General features: G+C 39.8%; 1 protein-coding gene across 1 annotated transcript in view; it reads right to left on the reverse strand.

Moving 5' to 3' along the window:
• The window catches only part of LOC131216958 (CHD3-type chromatin-remodeling factor PICKLE), a 116,939-nt gene that overhangs the window by 96,877 nt on the left and 827 nt on the right, over positions 1 to 19,235 (reverse strand). The window contains exons 2-5 of the mRNA XM_058211603.1: positions 17,553 to 17,695; positions 16,028 to 16,165; positions 15,793 to 15,947; positions 15,286 to 15,447 (exon numbers count right to left, since the gene is read on the reverse strand). Coding sequence (XP_058067586.1) covers positions 15,286 to 15,447; positions 15,793 to 15,947; positions 16,028 to 16,165; positions 17,553 to 17,693 — 596 coding nt within the window. The 5' untranslated portion in view covers positions 17,694 to 17,695. The remainder of the gene's footprint in view (positions 1 to 15,285; positions 15,448 to 15,792; positions 15,948 to 16,027; positions 16,166 to 17,552; positions 17,696 to 19,235) is intronic.

Consider the following 19,235-nt stretch of genomic DNA (forward strand, 5'->3'; position numbering starts at 1 on the left):
ATTTGCTTAAATGGAGTGAGGTGTGTAAGCCTATTTCAAAAAGGGGGGGCTGGTATTAAACATTTGGAAACTATGAATAGAGCTCTTTTGGGAATATGGATCTAGAGATTTAGTGTTGAAGAATGCAGGCTCTAGAGGTATATAGTGATCGGTAGGTACAGAGTGCAAGAGGGGGGGTTGGTTTGCGAACGAACCAATCTTTCCTATACAAGGCTTTTGCTGCGTGGAGAGCAATGATGGAATTACAGCACATGGTTTCTAGGGGTGGCGCTTTTCAAAATCGGCAAAGGCTCACGTATTAGATTTTGGGTAGACATTTGGCGTGGTAACGTTGCACTTCAGGACTCCTTTCCCTCGATTGCTCGTTTAACACATGATCAATTAGTTAAGGTTGCGGAGTGTTTTTCGATGATGGGTGGGCAAATTGTTTGGTCTCCTCCCTGCCACAGGAATTCATCGGAAGAGTATGCGGAGTGGTTAGCATTGTTGGTCTTACTCGATTCAATCAAGCCGTATTCGCTTCAAGATGACGAAATTTTTTGGTCTGGTCAGAGTCCGCGGAAGTTTTTGATTAAATTGCTCTTTAATCTGCTTTCCAATCATTCTAGTACTTAGGAGACATCCTTCCCTTATTTTCATTGGTTCTATGGAGCCCCGCCAAGAGTTTTAACGTTTCTGTGGTTGGTCGGGAGGAAGAGGAGGATGAGGAGGAAGAGGATTCTTACAATTGATAACCTTCAAAGATGCGCTCTCGTTATTCCAAATGTTTGCCTGATGTGTATGGTTAACGAGGAATCTATTGACCATCTATTTATTCACTGCCCTTTTGTTGCAATGGTTTGGGAGTTCTTCCTCGCTTTGCTTCACATGGATTGGATTGTGTCGAAGACGATGGACGAGCTATTGTGGGTGTGGCACAAAGGTCGAGTTGACAAGGCTGGGAAAGCGGTATGGCGGCTACTCATTATGGCAATCCTTTGGGTTATTTGGAAAGCTAGAAATGGTAGATGTTTCCAGGATGAGGAGGGGCTTAGGGAGGTAATTGGCAAAGTTATTCACTTGGTGACAAAATGGACAGTTTATGTCAAGGCAGTTGTCGGTGCCCTTTTACCTTTGTAGTTTTTCTCTTTCTTTTGGTTGTTTCATTTCCTCATTTTTGAGGTTTTAATAATATTTGTCATCTTTCAAAAAAAAAAAAAAAAAAACAACAACAACAGTGGAAGGTGATTCTTCCAATTCGATCAGATTTTAGGGGTGCAAAAGTGCTTCATCATAATTTTGTCATGTTTTTAAGAGAGTGTGACATGGAGCTGGACTCGTGGGGTGGCGAGACCATGTTCAAAAGACTAGGCCACTCGGACTGTCTCATTCGATCCTGAGTCAACTTGCAAAAGACGAGTCGATGGCGTCTCAACTGAGTCAAGCCGAGTCGCCGCCTATTTCTAATCCTAGGGCCCACTGTGATGTCTAAGTGATGTGCACTCCATCCATCCAGTTTTTTTTAAAGGTAACGATATTATTATTAGAAAAAGTTGAAGAAAGAGATCTAAGGCAAATTACAACAACAAAGCCCAACATGAAAAGGGAAAGATTACATTATGCAAAGGACTCTAAACATGAGGCCCAACCCATAGCATCCAATTTAAACCCTCAAAACACTTCCGACACCGACCCACTTCAATTTCAAAAAATTGATTATACATTCCCCACATAGAGCCCAAACACCCTCCAAAAGAGCTAGCCTCCATATCACCTTCCCTTTTTTTCCCTACTCTGCCCCACGCCACATTAGAAGAAAGCCTTCAATGGATCCCGACATCACCCATATCACTCGAAAGGTATCAAAAAACCTCTCCCACACCTCTAGCAAAGTGGCAATGAATAAAAAGGTGATCAACCGACTCTGTATTCTGCATGCACACCACACAAATGTTAGAAATCACCATCTTCATCTTCTGAAGATTGTCAATTGTTTGCACTTTGTTTCTTCCCTCCAACAAAGTAAATGCCACTACTTTGGGGGTGTCGTAGTGCCAAGCGGAAGAAATGTACTCTTTGTGCTCCCCGAAGAAAGAAACATGCATCAATCTGTACAACGGACGAGTTAAAAACCAATCCAATCTCTTCTTATTCCACATCATATGATTTCTCTCTCCAATAGAATGATGGTATCATTGAAGTCGATCTAAGAGCCGAATGAAGTCAACCACTTCCTCATCTAACAAGTTCCTCCGACATGGAGGGGTCCAAACCACTAGGTTAACATACATAGAGAAACACCAAGCGACAGGAATATTCTCATCCGGAGATAACCTAGCTAACCTCGAAACTCTTCTTTAAGCGCCCCCTCTCCAATCCAAGTATCCTCCCATAAATGAATCCTCTTCTCATCACCCAAAGAGAACCCGATTCCCTCCTTAAACTTAGACCCCAACCTAGCAACCGCCTTCAACAACGCTAAGGCCCTATACAATGGGGAATCTTTTGCCCACTTGTCCACCATCCCCTTCATTAACACCATACTTTTTTGTTGTCACTTCTCTCCATAAGCTATCTTCTTTTATGCCAGATCGTTGCGACCACTTACCAAGCAATGCAGACTTTGTAAAGTCCAGCTTCCTAATACCTGCTCCCCATTTCCCATAAGGGAAACACACCCCTTCCCACTTCAACAAATGGAACTTTTTCTCTTCTACTCCTTACCACAAAAAATCCTGCCTCAGCCTCTCCTATTTGTCCAAAATCGCCTTCCAGCACCTAAAAAGAGAAAAGCGGCAAGTAAGACATAACTTCTTTAATTACCGTTAATCTTCCCCCCAAGGAAAGTTGCCAACTCTTCCACCTTGGTAGTTTCCTTTCAAAACTTTTTCAATTTCTCAGAGATGCTTTATAGGTTTGCCTACGCAAAAGAGTACAAAGTACGAGGAAGGAAAAGATTCGTCCATCCAGTGCATCAATTTATGTTAGGATGTTATCTATCAAAAAAAAAAAAAAAAACTAATGTTATGATGTGATCCCAGAAATGAGGCAGATCTAATACTCAAGTAGGCCACACTACAAGAAACAATGGAGAACTGAGGATTGAATGCATACCATTGGAATCTTCTTGGGGCCACATAAATTTTGGATCGGGTTAATATGTGTTTTCCCTTCAACCTCTTGGGAGTAATCTTATTATGGGTTGGATGGCAAATAAAAATCATGGTGGGCCCCAAGAAGGTTTTAATGATAGTTGCTTCCTCGAATGAAGGGTAAACAAAAATGCAACTTCTTTTTCTCTTCTGCTCCTTGCCAAAAAAACATACCGCCTTAACCTCTCCTATCTAGCCAACATCGCCTTTGGACACGTACAAAGAGATAAAGCAAACTGGCAAGTTTGACATAACCGCTTTAATTAGCATTAATCTTTCCCCCCAAGGAAAGATGTCGACTCTTCCACTTTGATAGTTTCCTTTCTACTTTTTCAATTACCTTATACCAGAGATGCTTTGTAGGTTTGCCTACGCATAAGGGGAGGCCAAGATACGAGGAAGGCAAAGATCCATCCATCCGTTGCAACAACTTATGTTAGGATGTCATCCCAAAAATGAGGTAGATCCAAAAATAAAGTAGGCCTATGAGAAACAATGGAGATTGAACACATACCATTGGAACCTTCCTGGGGCCATGGCAATTTTGGATCAGGCTGATATTTGTGTTTTCCCTTCATCCTGGTAGGAACCACCTTGTAATAGGTTAGATGGCACATAAAAATCACAGTGGGCCCTAGGAAGGTTTCAATGGTAGTTGTTTCCCTCCCTAGTGTGGTGTGGCCCACTTGAGTCATGCATTTGCCTCATTTTGGGCTCACGCCCTAACTAATGAATGGAGTCGATTTGTCACACGTACATTGTAGCAAGCCCCACATAGCTTTTGGTTACACGAGCTTCCTATAACAAACTCACAAGGTTGTAGGAAATTTATCCTGCAGAAGCAACGAAACTCAGCTAGCCCCACCTTTTCTTAGTAAACCAGTTGGCTTCACCTCACTTTTAGTTAACGAGAAAAACAATGATATTCTAGCAGAGTGTGATAGATGATATTCAGGAACTTAGTAATTACTTAGAAATTCTGAATGTAGAATATAAGTAATCCAAACTAAAACGCCCAAATTATGGGTCCAAATTTAGATGGGCCATGAACCAGAAATTGGGCTAATTTGCTTACCGGACTATCAGATTGGGGAACATGTATTTGATGGCTAAAAACTGAAAAATATTTACTGGCCTTATTTCAACAAACAAGTATCCATGAATCAGGGCTTACAATTGTTCAATGGGACCATGACTTAGAGACAAGACGTTCTACAATTTAGTTAATTTTGGTTACTTTGTGCCACATCTACACTTTTCAAGTGCATGTGTATCATGCATCATACATAGACAGATTATGAAATACCTCTGCTTAGCCAGATAATGAAATACCTCTGGTTGTAGTTTTATAGATGATTCGCGTTCCTGGAACATGTGGCAAAGAGACGATTATGTTCCTCGAAGCAAGACACGTAGGGGGAAAGAGAGAGGGAGTAGGGGGAGAGAAGAATTGGACAAGGCCCACTCGGCCAGATTTGGACATATCGCCCGAGTCTCACTCAACACGTCCAACTTGCTCCTAAGTGCTGTGGTTCTTGGTCTCTCTTGGACATGACCAAACCATCTAAGTCTACCTTCCCCCATCTTATTACCTATTGGTGCTACTCCTAAGTCCCATCAAATGCATTCATTTCTAATTCTATCATTCCTCATCTTGTCACTCATCCATCTCAACATCCTCATTTCACCTACACTCATCCTATGAACATGTTCCTAAACAGCCCAACATTCTATCCCGTAAAGCATCAGTGGTAAATAACAATCGCATAAACTCCAGAGGAAACCTATTTTATCCACACAGCTTGATTTCTATGAGCCACATCCTTCTCGATCTCTTCACTCTCATGAATTATTAACCCAAGGTATTGAAAGTGGTCATTTCGGGACACTTCTTGGGCAACAATCTTAACTAATTCCTCGTTTTCACTCCTATTATTACTAAATTGCAATCCATATACTTTGTTTTAGTCCAACTAATTTTAAATCCTTTAGATTCTAAAGCACAACTCCATAAATCTAGGGAGGGAAGGGAGTGGCGATGCATTGCTCAAAGGAGATATGGGAGAGATGGCCCTAGTTACAGACTTATAGTGGCCTAAGAGGGGGAAACCAATCTAGAGGGGAAGAGCGAAGATTTGTCCTTGTGGGAGGCGATCTCTGGCGACAAGCGTTGACAGAGGCGTTGAACATTCCATCGCTACTAGCAGCTATTGGCACCGTGTGAAGAGACTGGGAATGGATGAGGGATATTTGTGTGTGAGAATTGTCCATCAACAAAAGAGGAAGGGCTCCACATGTCTATGGCCCAAGGCATGCGATGGATAAAGGAGGCAATCGATCAAGTTGGCATGACGGTCGGAGTGTCCTTTCGATTGTGAGGATTTCATTGTAATGTTTCAATTCGCAAAAGAGAGCAGAGCTCAGAAATCTCAGGCTGCTCAATAGTGGCAAACTCTGACATCTCCTAACGGGTAAAGAGAGTTGATGAGTCTCAAGTCTTCTATAAATTATCGAGTGGGAGCTTCTTCCAGAGGCGAAAAGAGAAGCGGCTCAGGGGTGCATCAATGAAGTTAATCAGTTTAAAAGTAAGGGGATTGGAGTCATGGTGTGCCATAAAGGTCGTTATGGGGCCGAAAAGGTTGTTACACAAGGGTAATGGTGGCAATCGTTACACGTAACGGGGTGGTAAAGGTCGTAATGTCCATTATGAAAAAAATGACCTGTAAAGGCCATTAAAAGCCCCGTAACCGCCCATTACACCCCCATAAAGGTCATAACGGCCACGTAACAGTTCATTAAGGGGTTGATATGAGTTTTTTGAATTTTTTTCAATAAAAAAAATTGAGACCGTAAAAGCAATTACGGCCCCCGTAACGGCCTTTACGCCCCGTATCGTAAAAGTAACGGTGGCGGCCATTACAACCACTGCTAGTGTTATGAATTATCTTGATTGGAGTATGGGCAAAAGATATCAGAATAAAGACTACTGCAAGCATCATATAGCTCAGTAACTTTTCAGTAAACAAAACTCCAATTGATGGATCAAAAAATTGTAGATTCCTTTTGGGGGAGGAAAGAAGGTTTGGGTGGCCCTAAATGCGAAGGGTGTTGTAGAAGGAATAGTGGTTATTTAGAACACAAAGGTGTGGGAAAATGAGTGGTGGGGATGTACATTTTCAGTTTTAGTGCTCATAAGGGGTGTGGTAACAAGTTTCAAATAGGTGATCGCAGTTGTATAGGCTGAATCAATCAGATCAACGATCCTTGTCTGGGGCAGAGCTCAGTGTTCGTAGTATCGGTATCGTTACATGTATCGCTAGCTAGAGATACGGAAATATGTGCCAATACCCAGAAATATATCGCTAACTAATGGGAACATTTGGGAAACATGAGGAATTTGGTGGAATTTCTTAATAAAACTTCAAGCGATACTAAAATACACATATTTGCATATTTAGGAATTAAATAATTGCAAAAAAAAAACAAAAAAACAAAACAAAAAAAGTGCATACATTATAAGTTTCTCTTCAATGGGACCATAAAAGCATGCCATGCTGACTCAGGAAAACATTAGGGAAACATGAGGAAAATAGTAGAATTTTTCAATGATACTTCAGGAGATGCTAAAATACAGATTTGCATATTTAAAAATCAAATAATAGCAAAAAAGACGCATATTTGCATATTTAGGAATCAAATAATATGTATCCCTTTAATGGGACAGTGGTCGAGACATGGGGAAAATGATCGATCCATCCATCCATGCGCATACATACATGCAAACACACATGCCCGATCCATCCATCCATCCAACCACACACAGATCCATCCATCCATGCATGCACACACACAAACATGCATTTCATCTTACAACCATGCAACGAAAAAAAAAATGTGATGGAAATTTTTTCAATAAACATATTTTTGGCAATATTATCGAAATACCACCGATACATTGGTGATACAAGCAACACTTGGAATTTACATAATCAAAAACATTGGCGACACTTAACGATATATTGTCGATACCTGGAATTTTTTATACTACTAGTGTTATCAGAATCACTAAGCTGGAGATACAGATAATATCGAGGATACTTGGAATAGCCAGAGCTAATCTCTTCTCACAACAGGTGGCGCTTCCATGGTGCGTGGGGGGAGATTTCAAAGTTGTAAGATTCGCCTTTGAGAAACTAGATGGAGGTCGCATTACGAGTAATGTGAGATTTTTCGTATTGGGTTTTCAGAAACAATCTTGTGGACTTGTTGTTGTGGGATGTTAAGTTTAACTTGCACAAATGGGCGATAGAGAGCCGCTAAATCCAAATTATATACGTTCTTTGTATCAGCAAACTAGGTGTAGAGGTTCCCTCTTGTGCAACAAAGGGGACTTTCGAGGCCTATATTCCACCATTGTCCGATAATTTTGGAAGTGGAGGATGATTGGGGACCAAGGCCATTTATATTTAAGTATAGCTAGAAGTGCAGGGTTTCTCTAAGTTGGTGAACTAGAGGTCGAACTCAGTTACAATAAAGGGACATGCAGGCTTCAAGTTATTTTGGAGTTAAGCTCTCCTTGAGAGTATAGGAATCACTTAAGAGAGGGTAATTAGGGGGAGGCAACAGCCTAGAGCAATGTGGCGCAAAGAGGGAGACAAGAACACGAAATTCTTCTACGAAATTGCCAGTGACTGGGGCAAGACTACTAAGATTCATAGCGTGCTGGTAGATGGGGTGAGGGTCAAGGAAAAAGAACAAGTGTGAGACGTTGTAGTCCAATTCTAGAAGTATGTTTTAGCCAGTGATAGTGAGAGGTGGGCGCAGCCACGACTCGACAATCTTTTTTTCTACATCATCGGCTCGACAATGTCTTTCAATAAATCTCGAAGTAGAAGCCAAGTCATTAGAAAAAATGATAACCGAGGAGGAGGTCAAAGCGGCAATGGAAGCTTTGGGCAGAGATAAGGCTTTAGGGTCGAACAGTTTTCTCGTGCCAATCTTTTAGGTTTTTTTGGGAGTTAAAAGGAGATTTGTTAAGCTCTATCGTTGAATTCTTCGAATAAGTTATACTTATTAGCAGAGTTAGGCGCATCTTTATATTATTTCGAAAAAAGGTGTTGAATGTCTTAGTGATTTTAGGCCTATTAGCCTTATTGGGGGCATCCAATTTTTGAGTAGTTCTAGTGACTAGCAAGTATTATATCCAAAGTCCATGGTGCATTTGTAGTTGGAAGAAGACAAATCCTAGATAATGCGTTAATTGTTCACGAATGTGTCAACTCACATCACAGATAAGGAAAGAAGGTTGTTGTTTGCAAGCTAGACATTGAGAAAGCATATGATCATCTAGATTGGGATTTTCTTACTATATGTTGGGACAATTGGGTTAGGGCATAAATGAAGTGGATTCAAGAGTGTATTCGGTTGGCCTAGTTCTCTGTGTTAGTCAATGTGTCTCCCAAAGGCTTCTTCAAGTCTTTAAAAGATCTTCGCTCAAGAAATCCGCTTTCTCCCTTCTTGTTCGTGGTGGTTGTGGAAGCTCTTAGTAAAATATTGGATAGAGGTTTATTAGTTCGCCTCATTAACAAGTTGTATTTGGTTGGCCAAGTTCTCCGTGCTGGTCAATGTGTCTCCCAAAGGCTTCTTCAAGTCTTTGAAAGGTCTTTGGTTGGGAGATCCGCTTTCTCCCTTCTTGTTCGTGGTGGTTGTGGAAGCTCTTGGTAAAATATTGGATAGAGGTTTATCCGTGGGCCTCATTAACAGGTTATATTCGGTTGACCAAGTTCTCCGTGTTAGTCAAAGTGTCTCCCAAAGGCTTCTTCAAGTCTTTGAAAGGTCTTTGGTCAGGAGATCGACTTTTTCCCTTCCTGTTCGTGGTGGTTGTGGAAGCTCTTAGAAAAATATTGGATAGAGGTTTATCAGTGGGCCTCATTAACAGGTTCAAGTGGAGAACACAGAGTTCTAGATTTCCCATCTCCAATTTGCTAATGATACCATTCCATTTGTGACGCAGATGCAGACGCGGATAAGGTGGGTAACCAGAGGAAAATCGTTAGGTGCTTCAAAATGGTGTCGGGATTGATGGTTAACATTCAAAAAGGCAAGATGTTGGGGGTTCGTATCTCTAAGGAGGTGGTGAGGTTAGTGGAAGTGTTCGAGTGTCAAGTTGGACACTTTGCCTCCTCATCTCCTGGCCTTCCTATAGGTCTCCGATAAACCTGTTAAGCATCTTTAGGATAAGGTAATTGAAAAGGAAGAAAGGAAATGATCAAGGTGTAAGAGTCGGCACCTTTCATTGGGCGGAAGATTATTGTTGATAAAGGTGGTTGTGTCGAATTTGGCACTTTACTTTATGTTTCTTTTTAGGTGTCCAAAGACAATTATGGGATAGGTTGGAGAGGTTACCGTGAGAATCTGTGCCAAGAAGCAAAAGATAAATCTAAGTTTCGCTTGTTGAAGTGAGAAGAGGTGTCTATACCTTATTGGCAAGAGGGAGCAAGTATTAGAAAGCTACAGTTTTGAATTATGCATTGTTAGACAAGTGGTTGTGGCGATTTGGCATGGAAAAAAGAAAGATTATAAAGAAAAGTGATACCCAAAAAGTACGATACTAAGGGGGATGGTGGATAAAAGACTCATCCTTGCATAGGCTTCATCGACATGGAAGGCAGCTGCGAGGTTAGTGACTAAGTTAAGAAGGGGATTAGGTTTTCTTTGGGTGATGGAAAGAGTATTAGCTTTAGTGAGGATGTTTGGATTGGAGAGAGGGAGCTTAAAGAAGAGTTTCCGAGGTTAGTGAGGTTATCTCCGAAAGCAAATATTCCCATTTGCTCGATGATTCTCTTTTTCTAGCCACTTAGTGGTTTGGGCCAATATTTTAAATATCAACGATCTCGGCCGATATATCCCACAACATATCTTGTATACCAGCTGTGCGATACGGAACACACAGGTAGTGCCGATATATACCACATGTTCGATCCGGTGAGCATTTTCAATTTCCAATCCCTTTTTTGTTGAAGTTATGTTAAATCGGTGTCAAATGGTTATAAATCCATAGGTTCTTCATGTTTTGCATGAAAAATCATGGAGTTGGAGCTTTGATTTCGATATCCATTGATTCTTTATGTTCTCCATGTTTTTTCAAAATTTTCCTTCAACCAACTATCAATTGAGAGTAATTTCGAAGTATTTAGAAGTATTTTATGAAATGATCATCACATACCCCCTAATTTTGAAATTTGAGTGTAGATATTCCGATTTGGGGAAATTTCAAATTTTCCCCAATTTCTCCCAAATTGCTTGCAATGTTGCACTCCAAACATGAAATCAAGCATGTACGAGGGTTGATCTACTAATTTGTTAAGTCCTTGTCAATTTTTGAAAAATAAAAATTATTTTTAATTAAAAATTATTAAATATTATTTTTTTTTGAAATTTTCCTCCAACGAACTGTCAATTGAGACTATTTTCTATGTATTTAGGAGTGTTTGATGAAATGATCATCACATACACACTAAATGTTATGCATTCAATTTGAATATAGTTACATTAGTTCAGTCAAACAGCACATAGCTTAGGACCCTATACAAAGGAAACCTATTATGTGCACTTCTTTTTTGAGATGTTATGACTTAAAAGTGTGTATTAAGGTCTTTTTTTAACAATCCATGAAATTTCATTGAAAAATTCAACTGTTTCCCAATGTTTCCCCATGTTTTCCAAAAGTGCGATAAATTACCCAATAAAAACGATATATCCCGTGCAATAACCGATACATATGTATATCCCTAGGAGGCAATACGTAGCGCAATACTGATATTTCGAACACTGAGTTTGGACCCCTATGTCGAAGGAACTTGGCAGATGGGAAAGTAGTCGACTTCATTCAGCTCTTGGATTGGCTTCATTATCATCGGCATTCTGTAAGGAAGAGAGACTAGATGGTGTGGAATAAGGAAAAGTCAAGCCGGTTTTCAGTCCATCCATTCTATAAATTGATGCATTACTCATTCTCCGATGAACACAAAGGTCACACTCCTTACGTTGACCCCCAGCTTTTGCTTGGCTAACAGAAAGAAACAATGTGCTTATTATTTTTTTTAACAAAACAATATGCTTATAATTGACAATCTTCAAAAGAGGAAGACAATGATTCCTAATATATGCATGTTATGCAACATGCATGCGGAGTCGACTGATCACTTTTTTCTTTTTTTCCTTCTCTTTTTTGCTTTTTTTTTTTTTTTTTGCCCCTTCGTTAAAGAGGTGTGGGATAAGTTCTTTGATACCATCAAAGTGGGGAAGTGGTGTGGGTGATGTCGAGATCCATTAATGGCCTACTCCTAGCATGTCATGGACGGCGGAGTTGGGTAAAAAGGGGAACACAATTTGGAGGTTGGCTCTTTTGCAGGTATGTGGACTCTATGGGGGGAAAAGGAACAATCGTTGCTTCTAAAATCGAAGTGGGTCATTGTTGGAGGTCTTTCAAATGGCCAAGTTTGATGTAATGGGTTGGACCTCATGTTTAGAAGCTTTTGAAAAATGTAACCTTTCCCCTTTGTATTGGTTTGGGCTTTAATGTTCTAATTCGTCTTAGATCTCCTTCTTAGCTTTTTTTCTAATAAACTATCATTACCTTTTTTAAAAATCTAGCTTTGCGTTTACGCCCTCCCTCATCTTGTCAATCAAAACTATGTCATCTACAAACAACCAATAAACCATCCAGTTCCAATATTTAAAACTTTGGTCACATTTTACTTGGTTGTCCATGACAATATGACCGCAAAATTGTGCATTACGGTGACAAGAAAACCTGTCTTTTGGAAAGATGGCGGGCAAGTAACTTTGCACCCAATTAAGGAAACCCAACAACCCTACATCACTTCAATAGCTTCAAAACCAAGCATCGATATCAGACAAATCATCAACTGCCAAGTTAGCTTCTCCAGGAATAACTGAGAGAAGTGCATCAGACAAAGAGCCTTAAAGCTCTAACTTAAACGATGTTTTGTGCTATCTATCATTGTTCTCACTCTCTATTTTACCCATGAAATGACATTGGTTGAGTCCCATTCCACCACAATTTACCCTCTTCAAGAACACAAGGAGGGATCTAGTTGCTGCCTCGGGTGAATCACTTAATTCCAATTGGCCCAAAAAATTGTATTTTTTGCAGCACAGCCGCCATAAGGACTAACCCAATAAAAATGAGGGGAGACTCACAATTTGTAATTAAATCCAATAGAATATACCACATCAGGTCCAGTTATCAACGGATTAATATGATAGAATTGGAATAAGCAAATCTGGATCCTTACCGTGATAATCACATCAATTGAGAATTTGACATCCTCTTTGTTTTTTTATGGATAACAATAATTTTATCGAAAAAATAGATGGCAAAAAATTACAAAACCAATCATGATAAGGCATTACGGAGCCATATAATACAGAACCGTCACCTAGATTTCCTTTAAATAATTGCACAGAACTATTTGCAAAACCCCCAGAACATCTAATCAATCAACCACCATCCCCTTAGCTTTTAAGAAAACCTCATAGTGGGAGCTCAACTTGCTAATGAAAGATCTTTATTCCTCTGTAACGAAATCAACCAAATCCCAGCAAGGTTAGAGAGCCCACTGTAGGATCACCCTTTTTCTAACACTACATCCAAAATAGCATGCTTGAAGCAGATCGCATATCAAGCATGCATTGCCCAGGCCACCTTAAACAGACCACGTAACAACAAATCTTATATGAGAAGCAACAATGCATGAATAGGTGATCCACATATCATACATGCCGCAAAAATAGGACCCACACATTTGGAATAATCATTTTTCTTCTCAGAAGTATCATTAGCCAGCACCTTTCTTTTTCCCACCAACCATCCAAAAGCCAACACACAAAGAGGACCCAACCATTTCCAAATAAAACAAATTGAATCCAACTCTCTGTCAGACCCATTAAACAGCAAGAAATAGAGCAAATGAACAATCTTATGGATAAGCTACCTGACTTTTCTTTCTTCCAAGGTTGTGTATTCCATTTCCCAACCGTTATGCATCAATTCTAGGGACCATTAGATTTAGGCTCGCAAATTCCTCAAGCTCATTCTTAGAAAAGTCCATGTGAAAGAGAGGAGACCAAACACACTTGATCCCCCACATAAGAGACCCACTGACTCCCTTTCCATAACAACTTCATATAAACAAGGGAAGACCAAGCAAAAGGGTCTAACCCTGCACCATGTATCCTCCCAAAAACAAATGTCGCCACCATCCTCCAGACAAAAGACATCTACCTATTGAAAATGCTTTCCATCTTATACATTGTTTTCCAAAATCCGATGCTCCGAAGTAAACCAGCTCCCAACATCATTGTCACACTCACGCATACATGCTACCTAAGACTACCTTGATCAAAATAATATGCTACCTAATGACAAAAAGCAAGTTAGCAACTCTTTCAACCAGACAACTTTGTTCCATTCTCCCCACTTCCACATCCTAGAGATGTTTGATCGATTTACCAATGTAAAGGAGGCACAAGTACCCAGAAGGCAGCTTACCTTACTAGTAAAGTAAAGCTCTGCCACACTTAGCCTTACATCCAATAATTCCCATTTTGGATATTTACGTTGAGGCCTGAGATTGCCTTAGAACGAAAAAGTATTTGCAAAGACTATCTACTTGAACTTGATCTGCCTCACAAAAAAGATTAGTGACATCAGCAAACTGAAGTTGTAGCATTTTCCACCGAAAAAAGGATAGCGACATCAACAAATTGAAGTTGTAGAATTTCCCACGCGAAAACCATTTACCAAGCCCTCCTCCCTCGTCTTTCCAACATACAACTAAGAGCCTCCTACACCACCAAGAACAGAAGGTGAGAGCCCCTGTCATAAGCCTCGTCCTTAGATATCCTCTCTCTCTCTCTCTCTCTCTCTCTCTCTCTCTCTCTCTCTCAAAGAATTCAATCACAAGGGGCATTACACCCCCTTTGATATCTTCCCCAAAAAAACTGAAAAATGTGAATGTGGTGAGGAAACCATCCGTCTCAGGAGCTTTGTCTCTACCAGGACTAATTAGCTTCAAAAACCTCCTCATCAAAAGATCTTCCGGACACTCTACTTCAAAATCTTAAATTTCATCAAAGGCAAGATTTCCAGCCTAAGGCCGGACCCAACCAGTCTGGTAAGAAGTTAGAATAATAACTCACAATCAACTCACAAATAGCATATTTATTTTCAATTCTCTCCTCATTCACCCCAGACTATGTATTTAGTTTGTCCGTGCATTTGCAACCCCATGAAAGAATTGGGCTTTTTTAAAGTTAGAATTGGGTATATTTTTGTCACCTTTTAAGTAAACTGCTCAATATCTCTGACACCGCTTGATATCTTCTTGTTTCAAATTCTTTTCCAACTCGATCTTCAAGACATGACTCTCTAAATAATCATCATCAAATAAGAGGGATCAAATTCTCCTTCCCTACCAATACACCTTTGATAGCCTCCTATACTTTGGACTTGTCTTCTTCCACTGAGCCATCAGTAGATTTTTGCCTGTCTTTTAACATACCTTTTAAGAAGCTTATAAACAGCTAAAAGAGGCCCATAAATCTACCTATCCATTGTCTTGATGGATATCCCATAATCTAGTCTTTGCTTTTTAACAAAAGATTGTTCCAATCAAAAAAAAAAAAAAAAATTAGAATGGGTTGCCTAATTGATGTTCTACAAAACATGAATGTGCACTTGGGCAGGTAGGTGTTCACTGAAGCCTTCAGAAAACAAATTACCAGCATCCAGAAACTACAAGGTAAAAAAAGATGTATATGTGCATATGCCAAAAGAGCTAGCAAAATTCGCTATTTAAGCGCACAGTACCGTTCAATGTGGCCGTGGGAGAAGAGAATGAATTAAATCTACCATTCCAATTAGATTGCAACATTAACAGATAATTCTATGGTAATCGTGTAAGCTTTGGCAATAAAAAAAGCGTTGATCAATATCAACATGCTATTATTAGTTGAAGCAGCTAAGCCATTTAGAATCTATTCATACACTAGCGTTATAGCTTCAACCAACAGCATAAAGTCCCAATTCAAAATCAGCTGGAGTAGGATAACAAATTAGCAGTTGAACCTGGTAGCAAGAATTCGATCAACAGTTGTCCATTCGGGTCGAATTGCAACCCAGTCATCTTCAGAGTTATTCATTGAGTCCATTTGACGATGGAAGTTGTTTACTTTAGTCCTTAGACGTGGATGTGTCTTGAAAGCTTTTAGAAATTCCTTCTCTGGCACCCTGCAGGTAATAGCAAAAGGCGGGTGAATACCGGAAAACGTCAATATTGAAAAATGATACTCAACGGATTATAGGTCTGTTTCAATTTAATTATTTTTTAAAGATATAGGTCTGTTTCAACTTTCAAGTACAAAAAGAGCAAACAAAACCAAACTGATAAAGAGAGATACACAGCTTCACATGACAGTGAAAAAGAAGATGGGAGGGTGTTAGAAAACTATCGAGTAAACATCTTCGCAAGGAATTTTAATACAAGGAAGAATTATGGGTCACATTAACGTGGTCTTCATACAAAAAACAACCAGGCATATGAGAAACTACTGGGAAAAAGAAATCTAGAATTACCATGTGCAGTGCAAATAGGACAATCCCTTCCACTTCACAAGATACTGTTTAACAAACTTTTGTTTTGAACCCAGCTTTGAGGCCTCACTCTCATCGGCTCCAGTAGGTCTCATTTCACAGTCCAGAATCTTGTCAATATCACTCAACGGGCTCACCTGGAACAGCCAATCATTTCAGTCAAACAAAAACATATTCAGAAAGATCCAATCGGTATCTCAATATGCCAGGATCATACACACTCAGGGCAGCTCCAAATGCCACGAGAAGCAACTTTCAATGGTGGAAGTAGACACTTGGAGTGGTACGAATAATTGCATGTCTCACAGCAAAGAAGATCCCCACTTTCTCCACACGACTGGCATGCGCCATCTTTCTACAACAATGAAAAGGAATTGAAATAGAACATATGAGCACAGGATTCTTCTTCTTTTTTTTCTTTTTTTTCGACGAGCAATCAAGAGAAGAAAATTTACTAAGATGAAAAACAGAATTAACTAGAAAGCAAACACAGGAATGTAGAAGCGGAAAGAAAAGGGCATAAACAACAAATTCGCTTGTCATAAAAGTAAATACCAAAATTGGAACCCACTATATCATTTTGCCCATCATGTATTTTGTTTCCAAAAACAGAGCATGGTCACCAAGGGGATCAATGTCATGTATTTTGTTTCCTACTACAGGATAACCTCACTTGTTCTTGGTAGAACTTCTCTTAAATGGATAAAAAATAGTTTCAAACTAGACAATGCTGAAATAATGTGCTTAGGGGAGCCGCTTATGTACTTCTGTGCACTCTCACAGAATATTACATTGAAAGCTTGGCTAGTGAAGCCAAATTTCAGCAAGTTGTACAAATTGACGTATCTGCAGGGATGTTTAGTGTTAGACTTAGGCTTTAGGGAGAATGACGAAGACAACAGAATGATTACACATGGCAGTTTGGAATTTGAATGCATATGGGCAATTTCGAAGTACCATTCCTGAAAAGTGTGATTTCCGAGTATAATTCGAAAAGGGGATGGTTCCCAAGTTAATGGAGAACATGAGTTTGAATGAGTAAAATTACTAAACCCGCCCTCAATTAAAGAGAGGGATGGGAAAAAAAAGAACCAGAAACAGCCTTCTAGTTTCCATTTTTCATAATTTGGTGAAATTCACGTAAAATGGGAGTGTGGATGGTTTGCTTGACTCCACTGATCTTGTTGAATATCTAGAGAAACCCCACGTTGTTGGTGCTCAATGCTCATATTCCAGCCAAATCTAAACTTCCAAGTATGAGTATCAACGTACATTGTACTAGGGGTAATAATGAAGGCATCATTTACAACGAAAGAAAAACATGCTGCGGCTTGACTCCACCCATTTTTTTTAATGTCTAAAAAGCCCTATACTTTTGGTGCTTATTGCACAGGTCCCAACCAAATTTTATTAACATGACCAAGTTCCAAGTTTGAGGACCAACGTTTGCACATTGCACAAGGAGTAACACTGAACGCAACAAAAGTGGAGAATGCATATACAGTTGTATAGGCCATGCTACAGATAACAAAACTCAAGCATCCCAATTAAGGCAGTTGAAGGATACCATATTACTATGAAAAAGGCAACATAATGTAATGTGCATAAAGCAAAATTACATGCAAGTATTACTTCAATATAGTGAGTTAGTGCCTCCACTATGTTAGTGGCATAATAAGCATGTCTGCATTTAACACCAAAGTTAGAAACTATCCTCAATCAAAGAAGGAAACAAGATATACCGCATCTGGCCTTGTTATCTTTTCAGGCTTTGTCTCCGGAAATCTTCCTCCATCCACAAGAAATAGCTCATCATCTGATTCATCTTCATGATACAGCTTCCTATCTGGCCTATTCCGCAGTCTCTCAACCAAGCTACTCATACCTTCAACATTAGAAAAAGAAAAAGAATCTCAGTCCTTCCTTGGATCTTAGACTCTTCAAATAAAATAAAAAAGGTAGAAGTTAAACAGTAGGAAGAGATACTTAGAGCAATGGTTGTATTAAAGAAAAAGCCAATGTATTGAAATAACTTCAAATTATTGAAATGACTTCAAATGACAAAATAGTACAGCATAAGCATCAGCAAGCAAATGGTTGTTGTCCATAAATGAGAATAAGAACCAAAAGGAAAATTCATACTCATTGATAATTTCAAAAAGTTATAAAGTATCCATTACTTGACCAAATCATGAGTTCATTGAATCTTGGAGAGCGCTAAAAGCCTGAGGATGTGTCTAGAATTTACTATCTACATTGAGCAATGGCCAACAGCTGAAATGACCAAAGGCCTAAACCATCTTCTCTTGCTCCCCCCGTGCACCAGAGCCAAATCAAGAGCAGAAGGATAAACGCAAGCATTGAACAATAACTCAGGGCAAGCATTGCTAGAGCCAAAGAAGATGTAGAAGACACTACGGAAGATTTGGATTGCAAAGGTACACAAGGAATTGGTGAGGCCAACAACACCATTTTGTTGCATCAATGTTTCACAACATCATCATCATATTGGCCTAAAAGGTCCCATAAGCTGTCCAAATGATAGACCAGGCCCATGGATGGCATATCAGAACTATATTGGCTACCTCAAAGGGTCCTGATCAAAGAGTTATCAGTTTCAACCATCCAGATAAATGATCTAGATCACTCAACCGGTCAAATCCAATATCTACACCACATCAAGGGTCCAGATTGCTTTGATGGATCAGGGCCATCCAATGGGCCTTACTAGCATATTGACCAAGTCCAGTGGGCCTTACACCTTACTAACATATTGACAAAGTCCATATTGAAAGATTTTAGGACATCGTCCATCCACATGGGGCCCTACAAACCAATTTCCTAGACCATTGAAACATAAACCCACTTGTTCAAACCAGAAACTTAAGTACATCGTACATGTCGCCCCCCTCAAGTCAAGGTAAGGGTGGGAACAGGCTTGGCCAGGGTTGGCAATAGCCTAGCCCTATTCCCCTGAGCCTTGGCCCTAGCCCTACAAAGCATACCCTATAAGAAGAAGAGTTAAATGATTAAAGGTTTGAAATAGTCCAATCTAAGAATTTTTATGGGATATCCACCATCGAAAATGAATCCCATCATATAAACAGTTTGAATCATTGAAATAGGACCCAGGTTCTGCACATGTACGCTGAATGGAAACTGCTAAAAAATGTCTTTAAACCGCCCTTCTTTCATATAACAGTGGCCCACTTGATGATTGGACCAGGCTGGGCCTGGCCTGACCTGGACACCAGTCCTAGATTTCAAGACAGGGTCCAGCCCTCAGACCAAGTTTACCAGCCCTAGCCCTGGCCATTCAAGACCAGACCACCCGACCCATTGCCACCCTTGGGTGAAAGATCATATAATTCCTCCCTTATTTTTATTACATTCCAGGATCATCATGTCATTTTGTGAAATTAAGA

Source organism: Magnolia sinica, chromosome 10 (genome assembly GCF_029962835.1).
Source record: "Magnolia sinica isolate HGM2019 chromosome 10, MsV1, whole genome shotgun sequence".
NCBI classification, from domain to species: domain Eukaryota; kingdom Viridiplantae; phylum Streptophyta; class Magnoliopsida; order Magnoliales; family Magnoliaceae; genus Magnolia; species Magnolia sinica.